General features: G+C 37.9%; 1 protein-coding gene across 14 annotated transcripts in view; it reads right to left on the bottom strand.

The window, feature by feature from the left end:
- The window catches only part of TASOR2 (transcription activation suppressor family member 2), an 81,780-nt gene that overhangs the window by 25,472 nt on the left and 28,427 nt on the right, over nt 1-27,881 (bottom strand). For 3 of the 14 annotated variants that reach the window (XM_017962527.3, XM_017962520.3, XM_017962521.3), the window contains exons 4-17: nt 27,488-27,583; nt 26,157-26,229; nt 22,595-22,686; nt 19,857-19,994; nt 19,583-19,707; nt 19,480-19,499; nt 19,282-19,381; nt 17,390-17,490; nt 16,632-16,735; nt 14,311-14,383; nt 14,145-14,207; nt 9,726-10,442; nt 5,324-5,566; nt 363-1,242 (exon numbers count right to left, since the gene is read on the bottom strand). In XM_017962527.3, the coding sequence (XP_017818016.1) occupies nt 363-1,242; nt 5,324-5,566; nt 9,726-10,442; nt 14,145-14,207; nt 14,311-14,383; nt 16,632-16,735; nt 17,390-17,490; nt 19,282-19,381; nt 19,480-19,499; nt 19,583-19,608 (2,327 nt within the window). In that variant the 5' untranslated portion in view covers nt 19,609-19,707; nt 19,857-19,994; nt 22,595-22,686; nt 26,157-26,229; nt 27,488-27,583. The remainder of the gene's footprint in view (nt 1-362; nt 1,243-5,323; nt 5,567-9,725; nt 10,443-14,144; nt 14,208-14,310; nt 14,384-16,631; nt 16,736-17,389; nt 17,491-19,281; nt 19,382-19,479; nt 19,500-19,582; nt 19,708-19,856; nt 19,995-22,594; nt 22,687-26,156; nt 26,230-27,487; nt 27,584-27,881) is intronic. The other 11 variants (XM_017962528.3, XM_017962529.3, XM_021943013.2 and 8 more) reach the window with 8 other exon arrangements.

Below are 27,881 nucleotides of genomic sequence, written 5' to 3' on the forward strand. Positions count from 1 at the left end.
TTTCCTCTGGAATTCAGTCTGTAAAGCATTATTTCTAAATCTCACACTATTTTACATTAAGATCTCATGTAAAAATTGAAATTCAAAAGCCACAAGGGCTTACGAAGGAGCACTGCAAATTGGAAAGCTATTCATCAGGCTAAAATTATCTTTAAAAAGTTCTCCACATGAGCACAGGGGGAAAACCAGCCTGTTACTCTTTATTGCCAGGAAACATATTTGCTTGATGTTATTATCAAATTTCTGGTTTTACACACACTTCTTTCTCCTTCTCCAGAGTTTGGCACAAGTTTCCCCATCTCACTACATTCATCTCAACAGAAAAATTTCATCCATTTTCACCAAGCTTCACTCATACTCACCCATGTAATGCTCTTACTACAGTTTTTTCCAGTGGGTTGTTGGTATATTTGCTATCTAAGCTGAATGCATATTCTGTTTCACATTTGAAAGTGATCTTAACGGAGTCATCACAGCTAAACACTATACGAGAGCAAGAAGATTTTTTCACACGGGAAGACGCTTGTCGATCCTTGGGCTTCACCATGGGCTCGTCAGGAGGCTTTTGCTGAAGCAAAAGACCAGGCTGATGCCGAAATGGCATGACTTTCCCCACTGGGGTTACTGCTTCAGGGCTTTTTGTCCCATTCTTGGGAAACACAGGGCTTGGTATCTCTCTCTCCTGTAGATTTTTCTTTGAATGTTCTCTAAGGAGCAGGGCATAAGAATGTTCCACAGAAACAGAAGAGCTTTGACTTGCATCTGAAGATTCTAGCATTTCCTCAGTAAGTGCTGACTGGGCTTTAGCAGGGGCCTGACTACACAGAACCAAGCTTTCTTCATCTTGGCTAACAATTAAGTCTGTCTCAGAATTACTCTTCCTATCAGAAGATGGGTTAGGAAGTAATTCGCCTTTTTGACTTTTAACTCCTCTGTGATATTCATGGTCAGATGTACTTCGCAAAGAATTTTCTTTAGAGAGCAAAACATCATTTTGTGGCAATTCAGAGGAACAGTGAAGATTTCTAGGCTCAGATACCGGTGTGGAAGAAGTAGCAGAGCTTAATGCTAGATCGGCCAACATATTTAGGGCCTGGGAGTCATAGTTGACAATGGAGTTTTCAGGAAGATCATTGTGAGCCACTGTGGTATTTTCTGGTTGAACGCTATTTATGCTAATCCCATCTTCTTGACCATCTCTTGAAATTTCTGATTGAAGCTTTGAAGCAGTTTCTCCTTTGACTTCAGTATAAAAGAAAAAAAAAAGAGAGATGTGTTTGCTTGTTATAGAATTAATTCTCTGCCATATTACTATGATGGTTAACTCAACATGTTTGAGAAAAACTTGTTACATATATTGCATATTAAAATTTACTATTAGATTAAGGTCTCTTCCAACCCTCAGGTAAAACTTGTAATACATAGCATATTAAAATTTTCTATTAGATTAAGGTCTCTTTCAACCCTCAGATTATAATGTGTTAAACCAGAGGGACAAGTCTTAAGGAATGTGTACATTAATTTAGAAAGAAATTACCTTTCAAAAACATATGAACTGATCTACACACAAGACATACAGCTCAGCTCAAAAAATGTACAAACAGAAAAAAACAAAACAAAAAAAAGATGACAGTCCTGCCCTTGGGGAGCTTACAATCTAATAAGGACAGGAACGTAGAAGTTTCAAGTGTGTATTAGAGTTTGCTAACATACTTTCTCAGGAATCATTTCCCTGAACAAATGATTTATTAGAGAAACTATCTAAGTTCAAATGATTTTAACTATATTGATCTTTAATTACATGATGTGATAGAAATAAAAAATTAGAAAAGTCATAAGAGTATTCAGAATCATCAATTAATTCCATTACCTTTTAAACTTTTACTTTCATTACCAAAAACATTGCCTTTTACATTATCCAAGAAAGAGCAAATCTACTGACAATGTTCCTTTTTATAGATAATCAAATCTACCCATATGCCCTTAATCAGAATATTTACATTTGCTAGTGGTTTCCCTAGGTATTTTCAATATATTAATTATTCCTTCCTAAATGCTGTTATTATGAAGGATAAACTTCACAACTCTACTAGGCAATGATTCTCTGCTGCAGGTAGATAGATGAACAGAAAAGCCAACTGTGTTCCTCTTTATCATAGTAGCAGGCCCAAAATGAGTTAACAATCTGCCAGCCAAGGCCAATGAGTAACACATTTAAAGAGAAGAAAGCTCCAGCCTATGATGTCACCAATTAGAAAGAGAAGGGCATGCACATACATGGGGAAAGGGTTAAGCTAATCAACCACTGCCCAGTTTTTATTTAAAACAGCAAACCCAAAGGGGACAGGTGGATGAAAAGGACCCAAAGCAGATAATTGTCTTGTTAGCCCCAAAGGTATACTGGAAACATAAAATTAATTTTGTGATCTGATGCTAATTTCATTCTATCTTTGTTATTATGGCCTCCATCTACTTATCCCTTACACAAAACACTACTTATCAGTAAGGCCTAATATAAAAGATACTGTATTAAAATAAAGAAAAATGGTAGTTTAATATATTACAGTCTCACATAAATCACCCAATTATTGACGTGTTACAGGTTCTCAATAAAAAAAATACACCACCAATAATTTCTATTTAAGACATACATAAGACAATGCCAAAGGAACTACACTAAAAAAAAGTTTAGTGAATAAAAAGGACAGAAAATCAAGTTTCATTAACAAAAGGACTGTTTGACTTCAAAATTATCATTTGATTCTAATTTAAATTAGTAATTTTCAAACTGAGGTCAATGTGGCTATGGTTCATCTACCTTCTTAAACTTTGATATTTCAAGTATAGGAAGTAAAATGATTAACATAGGCGCTTAAGAAAAAAATTAAGAGATTTAAACGTAGTCATTTAAAAATGTTAACTTGGAATGTGGCTCCATAATACATAGAGACATTTGCAATACAAATCAGCCTGTATTTGAACACATATTTTGAAAACTTTAAATTTTCTGGGCTCACTTTTCTGCCAGTATGCAATTACATACCTCCTCCCATTAATCAATTTGTCAATAAACATCTGAAGCCAATTCAGTACAATGAATTCAAATGACGCTGCTAGGAACACAAGATGTTATCTATTCTCATAATGTTTACAAATTGGAAAGATTGGACCAAGATACATCAAATGACTTGAAAATAGTATGAATTAAATTATATAATGTTCTCAAATATCCCAAAGAAATGAGAGATTAGTGAGAGTCAGAACATGAGAAAATGCCTCCCTGTGGGGATAAATTCTAGCTGTGAGCCCCTGACGGGCAAAGGAAGCGTGGGGGAGGCACATATGGCCCACAGGGGAAGAAGCATGGTGGCAACAGCAGGGGCGCAACACAGAGAGGTGGGGTGCAGCCGCACCATAAACTCCCAAAAGAGACAAGCAGAAGAGCTCAAATTTGGTATAGAAGCCAAAATTGCAGCATATGGGTTTTTGAATGACATGATGAGCTTCTAAAAAAATCTTCAGTCACAAAACAATCTGAAAAACCTTAAAGAATCTCAGGGTATGCTTAAGTTAAACAAACAAACAAACAAACAAACAAAACAAACCTGGCTGGATGCAGTAGCTCACACCTGTAATCCCAGCACTTTGGGAGGCCAAGGCAGGCAGATCATGAGGTCAAGAGGTCGAGACTATCCTGGCTAAAATGATGAAACCCCATCTCTACTAAGAATACAAAAATTAGCCAGGTGTGGTGGCATGCACCTGTAATCCCAGCTACTAGGGAGGCTGAGGCAGGAGAATTCCTTGAACCTGGGGGCAGAGGTTGCAGTGAGCAGAGATTGTGCCACTGCGCTCCAGCCTGGCGACAGAGCAAGATTTCATTTCAAAAACAAAAAAAAACCTCAACAATCCACTTTCTTTCTCTGAATTCTCACTCTCTGTGAGATACTAAAATCTAGTAATAGATGAGGGAGAAAGTAGAATCAGGAAAACCAGACAGAAAACTCATAGAAAAGATATGAGGGAATGACGTCTCTTTGTTAAACAAAACAAAAAAATAACATGCACACCACAAACGAATCAATACCAAAGGGAAGAAAAATTAAGGAAAGTAAATCCGGGAGGAAAGCTGGTATGTGTCTCACTAAAGTGACAGCAAAACTTTCTAGTACAGACGTTATGTCCAGAGGTTGAAAATACAAAACTAGAGCAGTTCATGTGACTAAAACTTGATTCTTCACTTAAGCAAAGTTAAATCAGTAAAACTACTTTTAAAATTAATGCCTTTTAAAATCAAATATAGGATTCTCAGCTGGGCATGGTAGCTCATGCCTGTAATCCTAACACTTTCGGAGGCCGAGGCAGGCAGATCACTTGAGCTCAGGAGTTCCAGACCAGCCTAGGCAACACGGTGAAACCCTGTCTCTCTCTCTTTTTTTTTTTTGAGACGGAGTCTTGCTCTGTTGCCCAGGCTGGAGTGCAGTGGCGCAATCTCAGCTAACCACAACCTCTGCCTCCCAGGTTCAAGAGATTCTCCTGCCTCAGCCTCCCGAGTAGCTGCGATTACAGGCATGTACCAATACGCCTAATTTTGTATTTTTAGTAGAAATAGGGTTTCTCCATATTGGTCAGGCTGGTATGGAACTCCTGACCTGATGATCCACCCACCTTGGCCTCCCAAAGTGCTGGGATTACAGGCGTGAGCCACCGCACCCGGCTGAAACCTGGTCTCTATAAAAAAATACAAAAAAATTAGCTGAGCATGGTGGTGCGTGCTTGTAGGCCCAGCTATTTGAGGGGGCTGAGGTGGGAGGATACCTTGAGCCCAAGAGGTCAAGGTTGCAGTGATTATAAAGTGTGACCCTGTCTCTAAATAAATAAATAAAACCAAATAAAGGATTCTGCATTACTGACAGTTCTGGACAGTCTGTTTATAATTCCCTTCAGATAAACTTATACTTTTCTTGATAATTATAATTTCTTATAATTATAATGGTCCAGAAAAATAATGCCAGATACTATTTCTTCTGTATTTAGTTATAAATAAGGCCATTTATACTTTAATGCTTGTAGACAATTCGTGTTCAGGCTTTTTTGCAAAGTAAAAAGTAGACTCTATTGTTTTTGAAGGTTTGAGCCTTTGTACCTTCCTAATTTATTTACATTAACCAGTTTACTTATTTTTTTTCATGTCTGAACTGAAAAACACAGAAAATATTATAGGGACATTTCAACTGCTCTTACACTATTTCAATATATTATTTTGCACTCTCTGTTAGATCTGTATTGGGGTGTTTAAATTTATAGGAAGAGTATTTCTTACCAGGTTGTAGCTGCTTTCTGATTCTGGGGTTCTCATTGCCTTTTACTATATTTACTCTTTGTTTTTGTGGAGATTTCTTCACAGGTGGCTTAGCCTTTGGAACAGTTTTGACTGGAGATTTCTCTTGTTTCCTTGCCCTTTTAGCATTTGTTGGCACTGGAACATCTTTAGAAATAGGAGCTTCTTGGTTTTTCCTATCCAATTTGGTTTTCTGTACAAACTGTGCAGTCAGCACTTCCGCACCTTATGTAGAAAAGACATCATTTTTTTAAGGGGTAGGGGCCCAGATACTTAGCATAGCTTTTCCATTTTTTGTTCTGTTTTGTTTTTATTTTGGGGACAGTAACTTTAGTAATGGGGAATAAACTATGAAGTTTCAGGTATTTAATTAAAAGATTTTAACAAAGCAAAAGTTAAACATTCTCACATAAATATAATATGAACTTGCTAAGTGTCTGCCTATATCCCTATCAGATGAAGAAGAAAAAGATCGGAGTAGTAACTTTGTAACAACTGGAAAAAAAAAGAAAAAAAAACCCAAAAATCTTTGGGCTAGGAGTGTGGCTCACACTTGTAATCCCAGTATGTCGGGGGCCATGAGGAGAGGACTGCTTGAGCTGAGGAGTAGGAGATCAACCTGCTCCAGGCTGGGCAAGAGTGAGACCCTGTCTCAAAAGAAAAAAAAAAAAAAAAATCTTCATAACCTTTGCTGACTAATGTGACAGGTCAGACTGAATATGCTAGATCACAGCCCCAGGATATAGATATTCACGTTTAAACAAAAAGCAGCACAGCTCCCATAAGGCGATGTGGTTAAAACTATAACCACACTGCAGAGAAGAGTTGTATCGAGAGCAGTATTATATATTTGGAGAGCCATATTATATATTTTACGTTACTACTTGTAAACATCTAAATTTTAATACCATCTGAAAAATAATCTTTTAAAAGATGGGAAGACTGAGGAAAGTTTGCACCTGGTTTTATTTCTAACAAATCTACTATCTTACACAATTATGTCTCTTAGAAGTGCTCTGTTTTGCTTCTCACATAGTATAAAAATAGCTAAAGGTGGAGGTGGATGGAAAGAAAAAGGAAATACTAAACACCTGCTTATAATGCACAATAGAAAGTATTTCAATCTTTTAAGAGTTAAAATTTAGCCTCAAAGATATCATATGAAATAATCACACATATAAATGTTGGCAAATATTTTAAAATTACATTATACAGAAGACACTACTTCTCACTAAGGACACTAAAGATCATATTAAACAGTTTAAGAAACTGTGATGAGTGTCAGTGAAATGTAGCAGAAAAAAGGAGACCCATTTCATTTCATTCTTTTGGGGGTTAGGGAAAGGAATAGTTTTTTTTTTTTTTGAGACGGAGTTTTGCTCTGTAGCCCGGGCTGGAGTGCAGTGGCCGGATCTCAGCTCACTGCAAGCTCCGCCTCCAGGGTTCCCGCCATTCTCCTGCCTCAGCCTCCGGAGTAGCTGGGACTACAGGCGCCCGCCACCTCGCCCGGCTAGTTTTTTGTATTTTTAGTAGAGACGGGGTTTCACCGTGTTAGCCAGGATGGTCTCGATCTCCTGACCTCGTGATCCGCCCATCTCGGCCTCCCAAAGTGCTGGGATTACAGGCTTGAGCCACCGCGCCCAGCTGGGAAAGGAATAGTTTTAAAGATGTTTTCAGAATATCTTAATGCTGTACATTTCAAGTCTGATTATTTTCCTCCCTACCAAATTATTACATTAATAAGTACTAAAGCAGCATATTGTTTTAAGAGTAAGACTTCTTATTACACTCTAATTACATTTTCTAAAATCTTCAGCATAGGGAAAAGTAAAATAAAAAAAAAAAATCAGGAAAACAGTTAAGACTAAATTAAAAAGAAAAAGATTAGACAACCAAGACCCAGGGGGAAACTTTCTAATATTTGTACAAACAGAAAGGGAAGATATTTGCAAGTACACCCAGGTCTTGGGAGAAAAAGATAAGAAAAATGAAACAAAGTGATCCTGCAGGGATTGTTCTGTTCACATGGAACACTCAGTACCATGCTTCTCAAACTGAATGCAATTAATCCACTGGTGGGGTTGTAAAATAAATTCAATGATTTAGTGTGTCACAACTGGAATTCATTCATTCATTCTTTCTTTTTTTTTTTTTTGAGATGGAGTCTTGCTCTGTCACCAAGGCTGGAGTGCAATACAGTTCACTGCAACCTCTGCCTCCCAGGTTCAAGAGATTCTCGTGTCTCAGTCTCCCAAGTAGCTGGGATTACAGGCCAGCGCCCCCATACCTGGCTATTTTTTGTGTTTTTAGTAGAGACGGGGTTTCACCATGTTGGCCAAGCTGGTCTTGAACTCCTGGCCTCAAGTGATCCGCCCGCCTCAGCCTCCCAAAGTGTTACGATTATAGGCACGAGCCACTGCACCCAGCCCAGAACTCTTAAATGAAACAGAACAGAAGGTATCAGACTGTATTACACAGAATTTTTTTTTGAAATTTTTGTTCCAGTCATGTATGAATTTGTAGGTACCGGAATATAATATGAAACGTATTTCTTACAGTGGATATAATTAAAAACATTTGAGAAACAGTGACAATTTATGTTGAGTTATGGACAATTGATTCAATACCTTAAATTGGTTCATGCAGAGCAGTATGGTTGGCCTGGAATCTATTTTACAGAGAGTTGTACCGTCTGGTGCACTGCTTTATACTACCATACTTTCCACTTACCCTCCTAAATACACACATCTCCACCCCATTCCTCAAGCCACAATAAGCCAGAAACCACTATTTGTGAAGCCACAGGATAAAACCAAGGCTGGGTGCAGTGGCTCACGCCTGTAATCCCAACATTTTGGGGGGCTGAGGCAGGAGTATCGCTTGAGGCCAGTAGTTCAAAGTCTAGCCTGGGAAACATAGTAAGACCCTATCTCTACAAAAAAATTTAAAAACTTAGTGGGGCGCCCCTGTAGTCCCAACTACTCCAGAGGCTGAGGCAGGAAGATCACTTGAGCCCAGGAGTTCGAGACTGCAGTGATCTATGATCATGTCACTCAACTCCAGCCTGGCTGACAAAGAAAACCTGTTTCTAAACAAAAACAGAAAACTCCAAACAAAAAAACCTCCATAGGGTAAACCCTGAATTATTTAGAATCCTGGGATTACCATATCCTAGATGTTTCTTCTTTAGGCACCAACATTTTCAAATTCAAAATATTAAAGATTGGCCTGGCAAACATTTTCTGTGAGGGGCCAGAGAGTCCATACTTTCAGCTTTGAAGGTCACGTGGTTTCTGCCACAGCTGCTCAGCTCTGCCAACACAGCATGAGAACAGTCAGAGATGACACAGGCACAACTGAGTGGCCCCTCGGCCATAATGTGCTGCCTTCTTCTCCAAAGGGGTCACCCATATACTTCCCTACTCTTTTAGAGAAATAATAGTAAAATACAATTTGAGATGACTCTAGGGCAAAGTCATATGGTTTGCTGTGCTATGTTCACTGAAATACATTTGCCAATACACTAAGTGGCTCAAGACTCCAATTCTCACTCAATTTTCAGGGAGCATAAAAACCACATGAAGAATCCAGGTGCTCACGTAAAAACCTGTGGTACACATAAAGGATTAGAAACTCTGCCCCAGACTACTTTACTTTTGGAGGTCCCAGGCATTTCCCTCCTCTTTATAGGTGTTGAGGCTGTCAGCTATCACCGTTTGCTGGTACTGATGTGCTTGATTTTAGAAGAACCTCTTCTACCTCCATTTGTGAAGAGGATGGCACAGAAACTAGATGGTCGTCTTTCTTAGAATGGAACATACACGTGTGAGTGGTTTTACAAGGTGGAACATAACATGTTGGTGGTGGGTAGGCTTTTGAGGTATCTTGGTCTTTCCTATTTCTTGGTTTTCAGTTGCTATCTCAATCAGTGCTTGTCAGGCATTAGGAGGCACACAATTGCCTGAAGAGAAATGATGGCAATTCTAACTGATGCTGCAAAGCTGCAGTCCACAGAGACCAAGACAGCAAGAGGGATTGAATACAACAACTATTATTATCATTACTGAGATGGAGATTTGCTCTTGTCACCCAGGCTGGAGTGCAATGGCATGATCTCGGCTCACTGCAACCTGTCTCTTGGGTTCAAGTGATTCTTGTGCCTCAGCCTTCTGAGTAGCTGGGATTACAGGCACGCACCACCACACCCAGTTAATTCTGTATTTCTAGTAGAGACAGGGTTTCACCATGTTGATCAGGCTGGTCTCAAACTCCTGACCTTAGGTGATCCACCCACCTCGGCTTCCCAAAGTGCTGGGATTACAGGCATGAGCCACCACGCCTGGCCACAACTATTATTATAATAACCCACATAAATCGTGCTTACCTCTTTTTCTTTTCTGAGGAAACTGCCCTTTAACTAACTTAAGAGTTGTTGGAGAGTCCGAGCTGTTGTCTGCTCTGGGAGCAGTTCTTTTGGGAAAGGGGTGGCACAAGTTCACCTTTTTACTCTGCACCACGTGTGGCATGCTGGCCTTCCTCTTAGGCTGCACTCTCAGATTGGACGCTGGACTCAATGGAACCACAACTCTCTTCTTTGCTTTCAACATTTCTTCAGAATCCTTTTTTGTTTCAGTTTCTTTTCTTACTTCTGCCTCTGAGCCAGGAAAATCAGGATCTGGAGTCATAACTAAAGAAAATCCAGCATCACAAATTCCGTCTGAAACACAAGGAGACTGAGGATGCTCTGCTAACAAGTCCAAAGCAGTAGACACTTCCAAAATGTAAGCACTGGGGTCTGAAAAATAAGAGTTCAACTGAGTTAAAGACTCTGAAGGGCACTTTTCAGCTGGAGGAATCAAGTCAAAACCACTGGGCAGTTTCCCCAAGAATGTAGGGTCTTTCATTCTATCCTGAGGAGCAACAGTCAATGAAGGGCTTCTGTCCGCCTTGTACAGTTCTTGGAAATGCTTTACTAATGTGTTTGGATGGATTCTTTCTTCAGGAAGTGATTTCTTTGTTTCTAGCAGGGCACAATTAAGGGCAGGCAAAATAGGTATCAGCTTCATTGAGATGTCATCTTCAACTTTCAAATCTTTTACCCCTAAAATATATATACATGTATTAAACATCTGAAGTTTATTTTTTAAAAACAAAACATTCTGGAAAAAAATGCTTTACATTTCAAAATTACGTGATGGTTAAATATGTTACAGTCTTTCAAATGACAACCTAAATGGCAATTAATAGAAGACTTACAGGTACATTTAACAAATATATCTCCGTGTATTTGAAATTATACACACACACACTGAACTGAAAAAGTATCATCTGACATGCAATCACTAGGTTAGAACAAGTAAACTAAACCCTGCCTCCAGCTCCATCTCACTAACAAGGAGCTCATGAACTCAATGGTCCATCACAGCAGTACCACTAGCCTTTAGAGCTGGCAGATTTGCTTTTGTACTTTTTCTTATTTTGTTTTAAAATTTATCTTACTGTAGCTCTACCTTATTGAACTCACTTTAAATTCTTTTAATGAGTTAGTGCAAATCAACTGAACTGAAAAAAGAAGCCCTAAAAAATGCCAAAATCTCACTGGAATGATTATTGCTAATTTTATCGCCTTTTCTATCAAATGAAATAAAAACTTCTAAAACTGACTAGTCTATGTTTCACCTCCTCTCCTTGGCCCATGCTTTGACTGAAGTGCTAACTTTTTCTTTTTTTGCAAATGAATAAAGGAAAGAGTAAAAGGGAAAAAAAAGAGAAAAGGTCTGGTCCCTATGAACTGGGTAAAAAAATCCTAGAAAATTTGAGTTGTCAGTAATATAAAGCCACAAGAAACAATGGCCTTCAAGGCCTAGTAAGTGAAAATACCATTGTACCATTCTTTTTAAAGAAAAGTAACTTCAGAATAAAACACAAAGTTAGTTCTAGTTAAATACATTAGCACTACAGTAGTTACAGAAAAAGGAAATGAAGGACAAATAACAGTAAAAAGGAAAATGTGGCCAGATATCAAAATAAAAAGTTTTGTATTTTTTGTAGACATGGGATTTGTCGTGTTGCTCAGGCTGGTCTTGAACGAGTGGGCTCAAGAGATCTGCCTGCCTCAGCCTCCTGGAGTGCTGGGAATACAGGCCTCCACCACTCCGGGCCCGAAGTTTTTTTTTTGAGACGGAGTCTTGCTCTGTCACCCAGGCTGGAGTGCAGTGGCCGGATCTCAGCTCACTGCAAGCTCCGCCTCCCGGGTTTACGCCATTCTCCTGCCTCAGCCTCCCGAGTAGCTGGGACTACAGGCGCCCGCCACCTCGCCCGGCTAAGTTTTTGTATTTTTAGTAGAGACGGGGTTTCACTGTGTTAGCCAGGATGGTCTCGATCTCCTGACCTCGTGATCCGCCCGTCTCGGCCTCCCAAAGTGCTGGGATTACAGGCTTGAGCCACCGCGCCCGGCCCCGAAGTTTTTATAAATTAAATTGTCTTAAAGTTATTACTCTGGTCTTTTTGTTATTTGTTTTTTGGTTTTTTTTTTGAGTCACAGTCTTCTTCTGTCACCCAGGCTTGAGTGCAGTGGTGTGATCTCAGCTCACTGCAACCTCCGCATCCCAGGTTCAAGCAATTCTGTGTCTTAGTCTCTTGAGTAGCTAGAATTATACACACATGCCACCACACCCAGCTAATTTTCATATTTTTAGTAGAGATGGGGTTTCACCATGTTGGCCAGGCTGGTCTCCAACTCATGGCCTCAAGTGATCCGCCCGCCTTGGCCTCCCAAAGTGCTGGGATTACAGGCGTGAGCCACTATGCCTGGCCAGTCTTTTTCTTCTTCACCTGATATAAATATAGGCAAACGCTTGGCAAGTTCATGTCATATTTATGTGAGAATTTTAATCTTTCACTTTGTTAAAATCTTTTAATGAAATATCTGAAACTTTATAGTTTACAACTGAAAAAAAAAAAAAAAAAAAAAAAAAAAGAAATTAGAAATCTTACAGGAGCCAGATCTGGAGTTAGCTGTTAGACCATAAACAAATTCGACCCTGAGTTTCTTCATCTTTGAAATTGTTATAAGAGTACTTATTTTATGGATTGCTAAATCTACTACTTCCACCACAAAACCTGACATGATAAATGCTTGAAAAATACAAACAGCCACTGCCAATTATGTTATTATCATGGGTAATGCTTTGCTTGTTGCAATGAAGTGATGCCTAGGAAAGCACAGCTTTCTGCTTTAAGTAACTAGTTTTATTATTATTATTATTATTATTAATTTTTTTGAGACAGAGTCTCACTCTGTCGCCAGGCTGGAGTGCAGGGGCACATGATCTCAGCTCACTGCAATCTCTGCCTCTCGGGTTCAAGTGATTCCCCTGCCTCAGCCTCCTGAGTAGCTGGGACTACAGGCATGCATGACCAAAACCAGCTAATTTTTTGTATTTTAGTAGAGACGGAGTTTCACCATGTTGGCCAGGATGGTCTCGATCTCCTGACCTTGTGATCCACCCACCTCAGCCTCCCAAAGTGCTGGGATTACAGGCATGAGCCACCATGCCTAGCCAGTAACTGAATTTTTTAAAAAAACTTTAAAAACATTTTTATATTGGTTATAGCTTTATAAATACTATATAGAATTTTATGTTTAAACACACACATTGTGATTATAAAACAAAGTGACTTTTTTTTTTTTTTTTTTGAGACAGGGTCTCACTCTGTTGCCCAGGCTGGAGGGCAGCGGTACAATCTTGGCTCACTGCAACCTCCGCGTCCCGGGCTCAAGTGATCCTCCCACCTGAGCCTCCCAAGTAGATGGGACCACAGGTGCAAGCCACCACGCCTGGCTAATTTTTCTCTATTTTTAGTAGAAACGGGGTCTTGCCATGTTGCCTAGGCTAGTCTCGGAACTCCTGAGCTCAAGAAATCCACCTGCCTCGGCCTCCCAGAGTGCTGGGATTATAGGTGTGAGCTGCCGTGACTGGCCAACTCTCATTTATTTATTTGTTTAGCAAATATTTACTGTTTTATAGGTGACTGGCATTGCTACGCACTACGGATACAGCAGAATACAAGAAGGGCAGGCATTAAATAATTATACAAATAAATATTTAAACTATATGGATGATAAATAAGCATAGGGGTCTAAGTTGAGCAAAGCGTGGTGATGGGAATAAAGAAAGTGATAGTGAAGCCGAGCTTGACAGATAGGAGGAAGAATAAACTAGATTAGTGTTTCTCAATCTTTTTAGTCATCCTCCTCCCCAGCCCTTTTAGACCCATTTTTCCCCCAAATTGACCTCCAAAATTTTAATACCACATATACACTGCATATCTGTTTATGCACTGTATGAGTAGTATTTTTTTGCCCCCAAGAGCCAAGGTTTGGTCCTCTGGTGGATCAACATCACCATAAGAATGTATGGGCTTGATATGAAAAAGACTAATAGATAAGGTACAGATAAGGAGAACAGTACCTATGAAGACCCAGAGCCTGAGACATATTTACTGGAGAGACGATGGCAAAATTCAATAACAAATGAATTCAGTTTTAGACATGCTGAATTTAAGGCACCTTTGAGATATCTCAGTGGCAACGTCAGTAGACAAGTGGAGATATGGGATTGAGGTCAGAGGGAAGCATAAACCTACAAGGGAGGTCAAGAAGGGTGAACCAGTGATGTTAAGGGAAGAGAGATACTTAAGAGGAAAAAACAGTTAACAGTGTCACGTGCTGCTAAGTGGTCAAGTCAGATGAGGACTAAATATATCCAACAGAGTGAACTGGAAACCACTGTATCCTCACCTGTTGACAGGGGTGAATGAAATAAATGTAACCCATGCAGACCCATCTGCTTGCCTCCAAAATCTATGCAGAATGAGAATCAGAAAAAGAAAAGTTAGGTTGTTGATCTTATAAAGCAAAAGTAAACATAATGAAAAATATTTTTTCCCAAAACAGTTGTCCATACCTGGTTCTGATAGTAAGGCTGATGATGTAAGTAAAATGAAAAACCCTCGATCTTCTAAGCATTTGATGATTGCCTTAAATATAAATGAAAAATTCAACTGAAGGAATATTCTGCAATCCCTCTCTTCTCCCTCTACGTATACTCATTAGTGAATATTGACCTCAAGAAAAGAAAAAATTCTGCACATGTTATGGGAGTCAGGGTAATTCTGTCCCCAGTAACAGAAACTTCAAATTCCTTAGCTGAAATAATCTTGCCCCTGTTGGGGCTATATAAAATAATCAGAATATGAAGGGTTAGTTTTAGAATAGTGCTCAAGCACATGGCAGATCAATCAGAAAAGCCTTACTTTTTCACTGAGACAGCTGACATTTCATACCACTGCTTAAACAGCCAATATGTTACCATGTAGCCATTATAAACTCAAGATGAATCAAACCTATAAGTAGCATCTTAAGCGCATATTTACATGAAAATTTTCCCAAAACCCTGAAACTAAAAAGACTGCAAGATACCATCCAATAAAAGACTTCTTTCTACAGCATCTTAAGAAATGGAAAATAATAGAAAATAATCAAGTTCCAGGGCAACAAGAAATACAGATGAAAATAAATTCTTCCTCTCTTTTGTTTCCCTCTATCAGAGTCTTCAGTGGACTCTTGAGCTCAAGAAAAGTCTTGAAATTTTAATGCTTTCAGTAACTGGGGCAGTTTTGTTCCCAGGCAGCAGTTGTTGTCTAAAAGCTGTTGTTCTAAATCATGCATTCAATAGCTTTTCTTTTCTACTGCTTACCACTTCAAAAATCTATATACAAAGATAAAATCCAGTATCTGTACAATAATTTTTCAGTTAAACCACCTAAACAAAATATACCATTTTACAGAATAAAACATTTTATTTCAAAACTGAGAGGTGATAAGGCTACAAATATAAATCATTAATCACAATGAATATACAAAATCAGACTTTTCTAATGATTACACTACAATAAAGTTAGGACACTAATATCTCACTCACAAAAAGAATCACTACTTTCAGTTTTCAAAAAGATTCTATGAGAGTCTCTATGTGTTGTATGGCATATGATGATTTACATATTTGTCTCCTCCATAGTCTCCTAAGCTCCTTGACTTACAGGAGCTATGATTTAAGAGCCTATTTCTTTGAAAGACAGGGTATCACTCTGTTACCCAGCTTGCAATGCAGTGGCACAGCAACAGCTCACTGCATCCTTGAACTCCCGGGCTGAAGCTATCCTCCCACCTCAGCCTTCAGAGTAGCCAGGACTACAGGTGCAGGCGGTTATGCCTGGCTAGTTTAAAAAAAAAAAAAAAATTTAAATTTTTTTATTTTGGTAGAGATAAGGTCTTGCTATGTGCCCAGACTGGTCTCAAACTCCTGGCCTCAAGTGATCCTCCCACCTTGGCCTATCAAAGTAATGGGATTATAGATGTGATCTGCCATGCCAGACTTTAGGAACTATTTTGTATCCTTGCTTCTTGCCCCTCCTACCCAGTATGTGAATCATCCTTTTTTTTTTTTTTTTGAGACGGAGTCTTGCTCTGTCACCCAGGCTGGAGTGCAGTGGTGTGATCTAGGCTCACTGCAAGCTCCGCCTCCCAGGTTCACACCATTCTCCTGCCTCAGTCTCCTGAGTAGCTGGGACTACAGATGCCCGCCACCATGCCCAGCTAATTTTTTTGTATTTTTTAGTAGAGACAGGATTTCACCATGTTAGCCAAGATGGTCTTGATCTCCTGACCTCGTGATCTGCCCACCTCGGTCTCCCAAAGTGCTGGGATTACAGGCGTGAGCCACCATGCCTGGCCGTGAATCATCCCTTTGTCCAGTGTATCCATGCTGTAGATGCTACCCACCCAGTAGGCCAACAGTAGTACTTCATAATGCCTGCACCACCTACCTCACTCATCACAAGTAGTACTCAAGTATAGTATAATAAATAAAGTATTTTGAGATGGACAGTCCATACTCATATAACTTTTCTTACAGTATACAGTTGTAACTATTCCATTTTATTATTGTTGTTCATCTCTTACTGTGCCTAATTTATAAATTAAACTTTATCATAAGTATGTATGCATAGAAAAAAACACAGTATACATAGCTTCAGTACTATTCACAGTTTTGGGCATCCACTGGGGGTCTTGGAACATAAACCCCACAGATACTGTATTACATCAATAATATATAAATAAATATTAAACATGAAACTCCTCACAGCAAATTAAAATGATTCCATCTAGACACAATACATACATATCAAGAAAAACATAATAATATTTTAAATTAGTGATTCTTACCAATTGCTTGTTTTTAATACATTCTGTTAATTTATCTATATTTTCCCCTTGTCTGTTTGACAGTTCTACCTCATACAAATTGAAGCACAAATCTTGAAAACAGACTGTAGAGAAAACCAGAAAAACATTTATTTTTAATATGCTATTATGTACTTATAGTCAATTTGTTCATTTTATATGTTGCAAAAATGAAAGAATAGAAATACTACTCAAAAACCTTTATCATTTAATGTTCTTGGTTATAAAACTCCTTCATAAAACATCATCAAAACAGTTATTTTAAAACAATGCTCTTATTTATACTGACACTGCTCTAAGATTAACAAGACAAATACAAATACATACTACATGAATAAACATCAGTGCTCCGTGAATTAACCTAAATGACCAAGAAATTTCCTTCTCATGGTTTTTCTTTGAGTTTAAAAGTGCGTCTATAAATAAAACCAACAAAAACTCTATCTTCCTTGAGAGGAATAGTTACAAGTTTCCAAATGCTTTTAATATCTGTTTGCTTAATTGCATCAGTATTTCTAGATTAAAGCTAGTCTTTGTCATCTTAGATAAAACTACCTTGCAGTTTCTAGTTGGCTTCCAAGGAACTGAAGAAAATAGTAACTCTACAACTTTCTCACAAGACTCTTTTAAGAGTCACTTAAGATGAAATAGAAGTGTGCATGTTTGAATGTTTGGAATAGAGCAGAAAATAACCAGAACAAAGCCCAGGACAAGCAGCGTGTTACTACATTTCAACAGACCTTTCCGCTCCAAGTAATTCTGTTTTCTAAAGGCAGCCTCTGGTAGTCGTTTTTTCAAGGAAGACACTTTCATTACATACTTAAAATCTAGTTCTTGTGGTCTAAAAAATAACACAACAATATCAAGCAGAATAATAAACAGTGGATCTAAATTTTCATAAGCTTTAGTTTTCTAATATAAATGTAAAAAAATATATAACCACAAAAAAGACCTTAAATTGATAAGCTCCAGGTTAAACAATATGTATATTTTTAAGTACGACAGATTTTCAAATACATGACCCATAAACCATGGTCTGCAAATGTTCACATTTTCTAAATACATGTCTTTTTGGTACAGACAAAATATCTAGATGTCTCAAAAAATTATGTATACAGGAATAAGGAATTTTAAAAAAATTATGCTATTTAAGAGTTATTTCCTGACTACTTTTTCCTTTTTTTGTGTGTGTGAGATGGAGTCTGGCTCTGTCACCCAGGCTGGAGTGCAGTGGTGTGATCTCGGCTCACTGCAACCTCTGACTCCTGGGTTCAAGTAATTACCCTGCCTCAGCCTCTGAAGTAGCTGGGATAACAAGTATGCGGCACCATGCCCAGCTAAGTTTTGTATTTTTAGTAGAGATGGCGTTTGATCACATTGGCCAGGTTGGTCTCCAACTCCTGACCTCAGGCAATCCGCTCACCTCAGCATCCCAAAGTGCTGGGACTACAGGTGTGAGCCACTGTGCCTGGACCCTAGGAAATTTTCTTATACAACCCCAAAGCAACAAGCAAAATCAACACATTCACAATGATACGATACTATGACTTAACCTACATCTTATTCAAATGCTGCCAACTGTCTCACTAAGTTCCTTCACAGAAAAAGAAAACAATTTCCAATCCAAGATGCCATAATGCATTCAGTAATCATGTCTCTTTAGTCTCCTTTAATCTGGAACAGTTTTTCAGTCTTTCTTTACTTCAATGACTTGGATATTTTGAAAAATACAGACGATTTTGCAGAATGCTCCTTAATCAGCATAGGTCTATCATTAACTTAACCACTTAGTTAAGATGGTATCTGGCAGTTTACTCCACTGGTAGGTCTGCATTTTTTTTCCTTTGTGATTAATAAGTAGTAGTGGGGAAACATTGTAAGATATGCAAATATTATTAAACTTTCACCTGTTTTTAGCATACACTGGTTGATTATTATGGTGTTGTCAAATGCTGATTTTCTAATTTATTAATCTTTCCACATTTATTAGTTGCACTCTATAATGAGGAAGAACTTACCCTCCTCTCCTATTTGCTTATTCACATAATTTTTATGTTGTGGGTTATTATACTCCTACTTCTTCTTAAAAAAGGCTGATAGGAAAAAAAATGAATCCTTACAACACATCAGTTTTCACCTTGTATTTCAATTAAACTATGACTATTTCTTAATGGTTTGGGATACAAACTAAGAACAGGCTGAACAAAAAAGATTTCCTAAGATGTTCTTCACAGTTCCCCAGAAGAAAATATTAATCATGATAATTGCTTTTAACGTAAATACATGTAACAGCTACTCTAATACTTTTCTAAGAGAACCAAAAATAATATTAAGTGGCTATAATCTGCTACATTTGCTATCAGGCAAATCTGATTTATTTCTTGGGGAAGGTCAAATTTCTACTTTCAAATAGTTTAATTTATCCCAAGAGGTCATTTTCCCATTAATAAATTAGAATTTAGGTTTCCTATGTCATACCCTGTGTGCTATACATCTACCCAAACGTACCCTCATCTAAAATCAGTAACAGTTGCTGTATTTTACACCAATGCCACCCTTGAAATGAAGGGGGGGAAAACCCCCAAAACTTGTAATATAAGCATTAGTAAAGGACATGACATTTAATACTTACAGCTGTGTTGGAATCATTGCACCGTAAGTGGACCAAAGAGCTATATCACATAGCATACGGTCTTGAACAATTAATTTCCCTTTCCATGGAGACATGAGAACTTTAAGAAATGAAGGTAAGAAAGAAACCGATTATTTATGATGAAATATTTACTCAAGAAAAACAAAAACCTAAAATAATCAATGAATTATTTCTCACCATTTTCGCTGCGTTCAAGTCTAGCAGAAAAAAAAAAAAGAACATTTTTACAAGAGTAAAAGAAACAGATTCAGTAAAACAAAGCATGTATACAATTACTTACATGCTTTTATGAGCTGGTGGTGCCATAGTTTTAGGTTCCCTGTATCGAAAAGCTACAATTACATAAGGACAGATCTGTCTGGGTCGCTCAGTAACAGTGTTGCCTGAAAGTTCGTAAAAGTAATACTGCAAGAAGAAAAATAAGTATTATCAGGGTAGTAGCACTATGGAATTGCATATGTACCAAGTTTTTCTCAACCCCACCCAGCCCTGAAATTTAACACATTAGACTCAGAAATATATCTTGCGTGTTATTCATTCACAGGTGACTATACCTGACTCAGTTCAAAGGCACGAAAATGACTCGTCTTGTTAGAAACCTTGTTAGTATTTTCAGACACGTGGCAATCATAGCCAGAAGATGGCTTAGTATAGTTAGTTGTATAATTCTCAGACACAGACTTGACTTTTCCCTAGAATGAAAATATTAAAACTAATCAGATGCCATCAAATAGCAATAACCTTTACTCTAGGATTCATTTAGTAGTAGTCTAACAAGGATGCAGATATGTGTCCCCTAACAGTAACTGTATTAAGAACTATACTCCTTAGAAAAACAATTATCTTAAGGCCAAAAATAGTTTTAATTATCCATGAACCCGTAAAAATGTATTTAAAAATCTTGGACATTTGGGCATCTGAGACAAATATCCATAGTTTTTATCACAATATCAAAGAAATACACGAATCACCCTAAATTTAAGAGAGCCATTTCCTTAAAAGAGTAACTACAGCCCACTATCTTTTATGTTACGGTCATTGAATGGCTCTTTGGTGACTGTAACGTAAAAGAGAACAAAATCTAAAATTTCAAAAGACGAGTTTCCAATCTGAACTATGATCAGTTGTAAATTATAAACTGAGATACTTCTATTATGCCAGGGCCCAGCAAGTTAACAAGAAGCAAATATGTAGCAAAGTTCTTAGCAGGCCGCTGGTCCTGGTCACTGAACAGTCAGCAGTATTTTCCACTACGGATTTCTCTCCATCAAGGGTTACGTGTCTCTCAAAACAAAATAAAACAAAACAAAAAAACAAAAAAAAAAGAAAAGAAAAAAGCAAGCAGCTGGGCACAGTGGTTCACACCTGTAATCCCAGCATTTTGGGAGGCCAAGGTGGGCAGATCATGAGGTCAAGAGATCAAGACTATCCTGGCCAACACGGTGAAACCCTGTCTCTACTTAAAATACGAAAAAATTAGCTGGGCGTGGTGGCACGCGCCTGTAGTCCCAGCCACTTGGGAGGCTGAGGTAGGAGAATTGCTTGAACTCGGGAGGTGGAGGTTGCAGTGAGCTGAGATAGTGTCACTACACTCTGGCCTGGCAATAGAGAAAGATTCTGCCTCAAAAAAAAAAAAAAAAAAGGAGTTAGGCCAAGTTTACCATTATGATGAAATATGCAATGACTTTAAAAGCTGTTTTGAATGATACAATGACATAAGAAAATGTTCACAAGATGTTATTAAGTTAAAAAAGAATAGCATATAAGTATATACAAACTCTTTCCATGGGTTAATAACTCAATATATAGGAAAAAATAAAAATATACAATATATACCCCAACAAATATATCAAAATGGGATATGGGACTATAGGCAATTTTAATTTTTATAAGAAGAATAAAATTACTTTTTTAAAAAATGTTTTGTTGTTATGTCCTGTGTCTTTATTTACAGACCCACCAAAGGCCAAACCACCACTAAACCAAAAAATATAAATAGTACTTATCAGTAACCAACCACCCCTACCATCTCCTCATCAAACATTTTATGGTTCTGTGTGGCTCGATTTTGTGAAATAAAATGAAGATGAGAACACAGAGGCAAAAACAGCAATCTCCAGCCAATGGCAAGAAATCAAGGCTTAGGCATAATCTAAGTAAAAAATGAAATGCTCATTATCCACATTAGTAGGCATACTTTCTGCAGCACTCATCGCAGAGCAAGAGAAGAAAGATTAAGGGAGGAAAACTACTGATTGTACCTCAAAGCAATGTCACTCCCCAACCCTTTTTTTTTTTTTTTTTGGAGATGGAGTTTTTTGTTGTTGTTATCCAGGCTGGAGTACAGTGGCGTGATCTTGGCTCACTGCAACCTCCACCTTCCAGGTTCAAGTCATTCTCCTGCCTCAGCCTCCCAAGTAGCTGGGATTACAGGCACCCGCCACCACGTCAGGCTAATTTTTTTACACTTTTAGTGGAGACGGGGTTTCGCCATGTTGGCCAGGCTGGTCTCAAACTCCTGACCTCATCCGCCTCAGCCTCCCAAAGTGCTGGGATTATAGGCATAAGCCACAGAGCCCGGCCTCTCCCTCCACTTTTTTGAGAACAAACGTCACAATACTAAGAGTTCACATGCTTTTTTTTTTTTTTTTTTAAATTAAATGTCAGTTAGTGCTAGGCTGATAACCAAAGAATTTAAGATAGTAAGAAAGCTAAAACAAAAACAATATAACGAGACCACAGAAATGTCCTCAAGAAGCCCAATCACATCTAAAATCAGTTTCCCTTCTGTTTGGGTGAAAATTCCAAATTGCATGATTCACTTAAACAGTACCATTTAGGACATTCAAGGATTTGTGGCATCATCAATTCTAGGTGGCACATGAAGCTGTGAAGCTGGATGTCTTACAGAGAAAGAAAATGAGATTCTATTGACCATTTAAATTAGACAATGAATGTTGTTTTCTAAACTCATCTTTTATAAGTGTAATCACGTCATCTTATAAGCAGCTACTTGTTTTGTTATTTCATGTTTAAAAAGTAGCTCTGACAGGTGAGAGGAAGATTTTTCCCTGCATACCCTTTATTTTTGAAGTTAAAAAAAAGTTTACAATCTAGTAAATGAATTAAAAAGTTTTCTTTTTAAAGAAAAGGAAAAATAGTTGTGCTTTTCCTGAATTTGGATAGCTAACTTTGGTGAGGACTATGTTCAACTGAGATCTACAGAGAATATCAAAGGTAGATAACCTTAAACTTTAAAAGGAAATCACGTAACAGCACATTTAGGCTTTACCTTAATTATATTAAAAATTACAACGTAACCAGATTTCCCATGATACCATGGTCTTGGATGAAGATAGTCGGAGTATTTGGAAATGTATACACCTGTAAAAGTATAAAATATAGATTAAGCAGCAGATTGACCACCAGAGAGGAGAAAGTAGAAGCAATAAGACCAATTAGAAAAAAAGCTACTGTGATAGTTGAGCAGGAGAGGAGGATTCAAACAAGGCAGCAGCAGTGAAAAATGAGAAGGAAAGGACAAGCTTCAGGCGCATTCCTCAACTGAGGCACCTCTTTCAAAACATAAGAGACAATGGGTGAGAAAACTGATACGGTGGAAAAGAGTGATGATTCTGTAGTCAGAAGCTTGGGTTCCAGGTAAGAATAAGTCACTCAGGCAGGGAGGGTGGGCCTGGGTCACAGACACAAACACCACAGGGTGCTCATGAAGATTTAAAAGATCAATAAGCTTTAAAAACTATTATTAATTGAAAGTATTATTACACACAAAATTATCCAGTTCTAGTCAAGCCAAAAACTACAAAACACATGTAAGTAGTAGTGTTAATTTTATTATCAACCCCAGCGCATGTGTTTTTGAAGAACGTGTATTTGTCAGGAACAATCCAGCTTCTACTTCCACCACTCTACTGAAGCCAGCCTCTCAAACATCAGCTATGAAATCATAAGATTGTAGGAATGCAGGAAAATGTTTTCTTTTGTTTTGAGATGTAAGCTGCAGTGGTTATTTGTAATTTACTTTCAAATTCTCCAGAAAAAGAATTAAACAAATGAAGCAAAAATGCAATATGTGTGTGTGTATATATATATGTTTATATTTTTATATATATTTATATTTATATACATTTATATTTAGAGACAGAGTCTTGCTCTGTTGCCTAGGCTGGAGTGCAGTGGTGTGATCTCGGCTCACTGCAACCTCTGCCTCCCAGGTTCAAGCAATCTCAAGTCTCGGCCACCTGAGTAGCTGGGATTACAGGTGCACGCCACCATGCCTGGCTAATTTTTGTATTTTTAGTAGAGACGGGGTTTAGTTAGCCATGTTAGTCAGGCTGGTCTGGAACTCCTGGCCTCAAGGGATCCACCTGCCGTGGCCTCCGAAAGAGCTAGGATTACAGGCGTGAGCCACCGCATCCAGCCAATAATGCATAATATTATTTGCTAAACTTTGGTGATGGGTATATTACACTATGCTCTTTACTTTTTCTATGTTTGAATTTTTCATAATGAAATGAGAGTGGGGTGAAAAGATAGGAGAGAAGAAAAAACATTGTATGCAGTGTTATTAGGGTTATGAATTTATCACTTTTAATGTCCCTCAGAAGATGAATTGAATGTAAATTTTAATTTTTTTTGTTTTATAGAGTTATCATATGACCCAGTGGTTCCACTCATTATATATCGAAGACATATATATAACTATGTTCACCCAAAAACTTGTACATACATGTTCATAGAACCATTATTCATAATAGCCCAAAAGTAGAAATAACCCATATGTCCATGAACTGATGAATGCATAAAGAAAATATGGTATGGCCACATAACAGAATACAGCATTGTACCATTTAACATTTTGGTCAACAACAGACTGCATAAAGTTTGGACAGTGGTCCCATAAGTTTGTAATACCATATTTTTACTGTACTTTTTCTGTTTTGATACACAAACACACACCACTATTTTATAACTGCCTGAAGTATTCGGTACAATAACATGCTGTACAGGTTTGTAGCCTAGGGGCAACAGGCTATCCCATATAGCCTAGGTGTGTCGTAGGCTATGCCCTCTAGGTGTCTCTAAGTACACTCTGTGACGTTCACATGAGTAAAAAATTGCGGCTGGGCGTGGTAGCTCACACCTGTAATCCCAGCACTTTGGGAGGCCAAGGAGGGCAGATCATGAGGTCAGGAGATCGAGATCATCCTGGCCAACATGGTGAAACCCCATCTCTACTAAAAATACAAAAATTAGTTGGGCATGGTGGTGCGTGCCTGTAATCCCAGCTACTCAGGAGGCTGAGGCAGGAGAATCACTTGAACCAGGGAGTCGGAGGTTCCGGTGAGCTGAGATCGCGCCATTGCACTCCAGCTTGGCGACAGAGCACAACTCCGTCTCAAAAAAAAAAAAAAAAAAAAAACAACAACAAAAACTGCCTAACAATGCAATTCTTGGAACATATCCCCATTGTTAAGTGCTGCAGGACTGCATTATTCAATCATAAAAAGGAATGAAGTACCACTGGTTCATGCTACAATATGCCTTAAAAGCATGCTAAAAGAAGTTACTCAAAAAAGACCGTATATGAGATGATTCCACTTATATGAAATGTCCAGAATAGGCAAATCTATAAAAGCAGAAAATAGACTGGTGGTTGCCTAGAGCGGGGATGGTAGAGAATGGGGAGTCACTGCTAAAGGCCATGGGATTTCTTTTTCGGGTGATAAAAATGGTCTAAAATTAACTGTTATGATGGTTACCCAACTATGGGACTACATTAAACAATGGGTGAATTCTATAATTGTGAAATTATATCTCAATAAAGCAGTTTTTTTTTTTTAAAAAAGGTCAGCAGGAATCTAGCCATGATAATCTTTCTCAGTTTTGAACTCCACATTCTACATAGTACCTGGCACTGCTAAATACCCTTCTTTGTGAGATCTTTCTGCTGTCTGTGAAACTCTATTTCCTAAGTCTCCATGCAACAGACTGCTCTTGACACTGCCTCGTTCTATCCTCGCTCTACCTCCCCACACCCTGGTCCCATTAATGACCCAAAAGTTCTGTTTTTGCCATCTTCTCTTTCCATGCCATCCCACTAACAATGTCTTAGCTTCAGTTCACACTCCACTCCCACAACCCCAGCCCCAAATCTAGTTCTGATCCCTTTATGACCTATAGGCTATCTTTCAGAAACACTTATGAAAATCTATTTCTCAAATTCAACTCATAAAAGTAGTACTGTTCATTTACTGAGAACTTATTAGGTGCAAAGTCCTGGGCTAAACACTTTAGTCTCACTGAATCCTCCCAACAACTCTATAAAGTAGTTTAATCTGTTTTACACATGAAGAAACTGAATCTTAAAAAAAGTTAGTGCTAATTTATATTCTTGACAATTAGATAACATTTTTCTTTTTAACTCATCAGCTTCTCTACTAATCTGCTTCTCTTCCTATGTACCTCTTTTCTATTAATAATTATCATTGCAATATAAGTTTAAAAGCTTATATTTGATTATTTCTTCTCTTACCCCTCACATTCCATGGTTGCCAAGTTTGGTCAGTTCTATCTAGTGTCTATTCTTATTGCCATTGTGATAACTTAGAAGACAGTCTCAAGACAATACCAATCTCTTGACACTGAAAAATACTGTAAAGTTTTAAACTCAAATCTCGTTCATATATTTAAAGTTAGAAATCTAAACATTATGAGCTGTTTGACATTTAATGAAACTGGCTTTTAATATACATATCTTATAAACCTAATGAAACCTCACTTCATCTTGTAAAAGATTTTTTTTTAAGATTCTTTTTGCTTTACAGGCTTACCTTTGGCTGGATCACCCAGAGTGGTAACAGCACTGCTGCCAACACGGAGTCCACGCTGACATACCAATTTTGCCTTTAAACAAAAGATTACTTTGCTTCAGTCTTTGAAGTAGCAATGAAATAATGCTATAATCTGTAAGTGGTTTTTTTTTTTTTTTTTTTTAAGTTTTATTTTTTTATAATACGATAGAGACAGGGTCTCACTATGTTTCCCAGGCTGATCTCAAACTCCTGGGCTCAAGCAATCCTCCCACCTCAGCCTCCCATAACGCTGGGATTACAGGTATGAGGCACAACTGCATCTGGCCTAATCTATAAGCTTTAAAATAAATAGTCTGCTCATTGTAGGTACTCAGGGCACAAAGAAAACTTATTCAAAGCAATCTGTATTTTGATTAATGGCCCAAAATTTTCACAGAATTTTACCGTTTCAATTAACAAAAATGTCAGCAAAACCAAATTAAGCAAGATCACAGGTAAGTCCACTAGAAGACTTATTTTCCAACTACAGCTTTAGAACCATGAAATTTCAAAATGTCTTATTGCCAAATGTTATTTTTAGTAAGAACCCAGAGCATCCTATTTCAATTCAGATGATTAAGTTAAAAAGGGATTAAACTCTTCTGGTATTACTATATAGTCCTTATTATATGTTAGTGCTAATTATCTGCTAAACAAATCTGCCCCCCTTCTTTATAGACCATTAACCTAATGGAAGCACTAACTTTGAATTATTTTAGATCTCTGGTATTATTTAAAATGTATCTAAGAAACCATACATATCTTTGGAGACCTACCCTGTACACGGTCCTTTCCTTCTCCCATAATTTAGGTACAGGCAACAATACAGATTTCAGTCTTCAAATATTGAATGAAGGAATTTCAGTTAACCAGGATGCCAAAGTTTATTAAGTTACATGATTTATCTCCCAAATCATGTAATTTAAACCAGAAAAATATCCACAAGAAACAAAGTATCTATTAAACGATGATCCAGAATGGAAAAATATCCCTTCAATCTATTAAATGGCATTATTGACACTAAAGAAACCCGTTTTAATCCAAATTGCACCCTAAGCTTACAAATGTATTTAAGATGAAACTTAAATACGTTTAATCTCTTAAATGTATTTAAGAGAAACCATGAAAAGTTGTAGAAATCAAATCAAATCTCCTTCATGACTGGCTTTTACTGCTGTCATTCACATGCCACCAAACTAAGTAACAAAAAACACTGATGATTTGGTAATCTTACAACTCTTACAGAACGGAAGCACCACAATATTTAAGACTAATGATGCCATTAATTTTCTACAACCTAATTCCCTTACCTCCTTTTCAGTATCAAACAGAAGAAACCCGTAAGTGTCTTGAAGTTCTTCCTGAGTATAGTTACTTGCTTTTTTTTGTCGGTAAAAAGTTTTGTACTGTGTAAAGAGAGAATAACCAAATGCTATAAACTTACTATTTTGTCCTGCAAATTAATTTTTTTTTTTTTTTTTTTTTGAGACAGAGTCTCGCTCTGCCGCCCAGGCTGGAGTGCAGTGGCGTGATCTTGGCTCACTGCAAGCTCCGCCTCCCGGGTTCATGCCATTCTCCTGCCTCAGCCTCCCGAGTAGCTGGGACTACAGGCGCCCGCCACCTCGCCTGGCTAGTTTTTTTGTATTTTTTAGTAGAGACGGGGTTTCACCGTGTCAGCCAGGATGGTCTCGATCTCCTGACCTC

The sequence above is a fragment of the Papio anubis genome, chromosome 11, assembly GCF_008728515.1.
Source record: "Papio anubis isolate 15944 chromosome 11, Panubis1.0, whole genome shotgun sequence".
In the NCBI taxonomy this organism is placed as follows: Eukaryota; Metazoa; Chordata; class Mammalia; order Primates; family Cercopithecidae; genus Papio; species Papio anubis.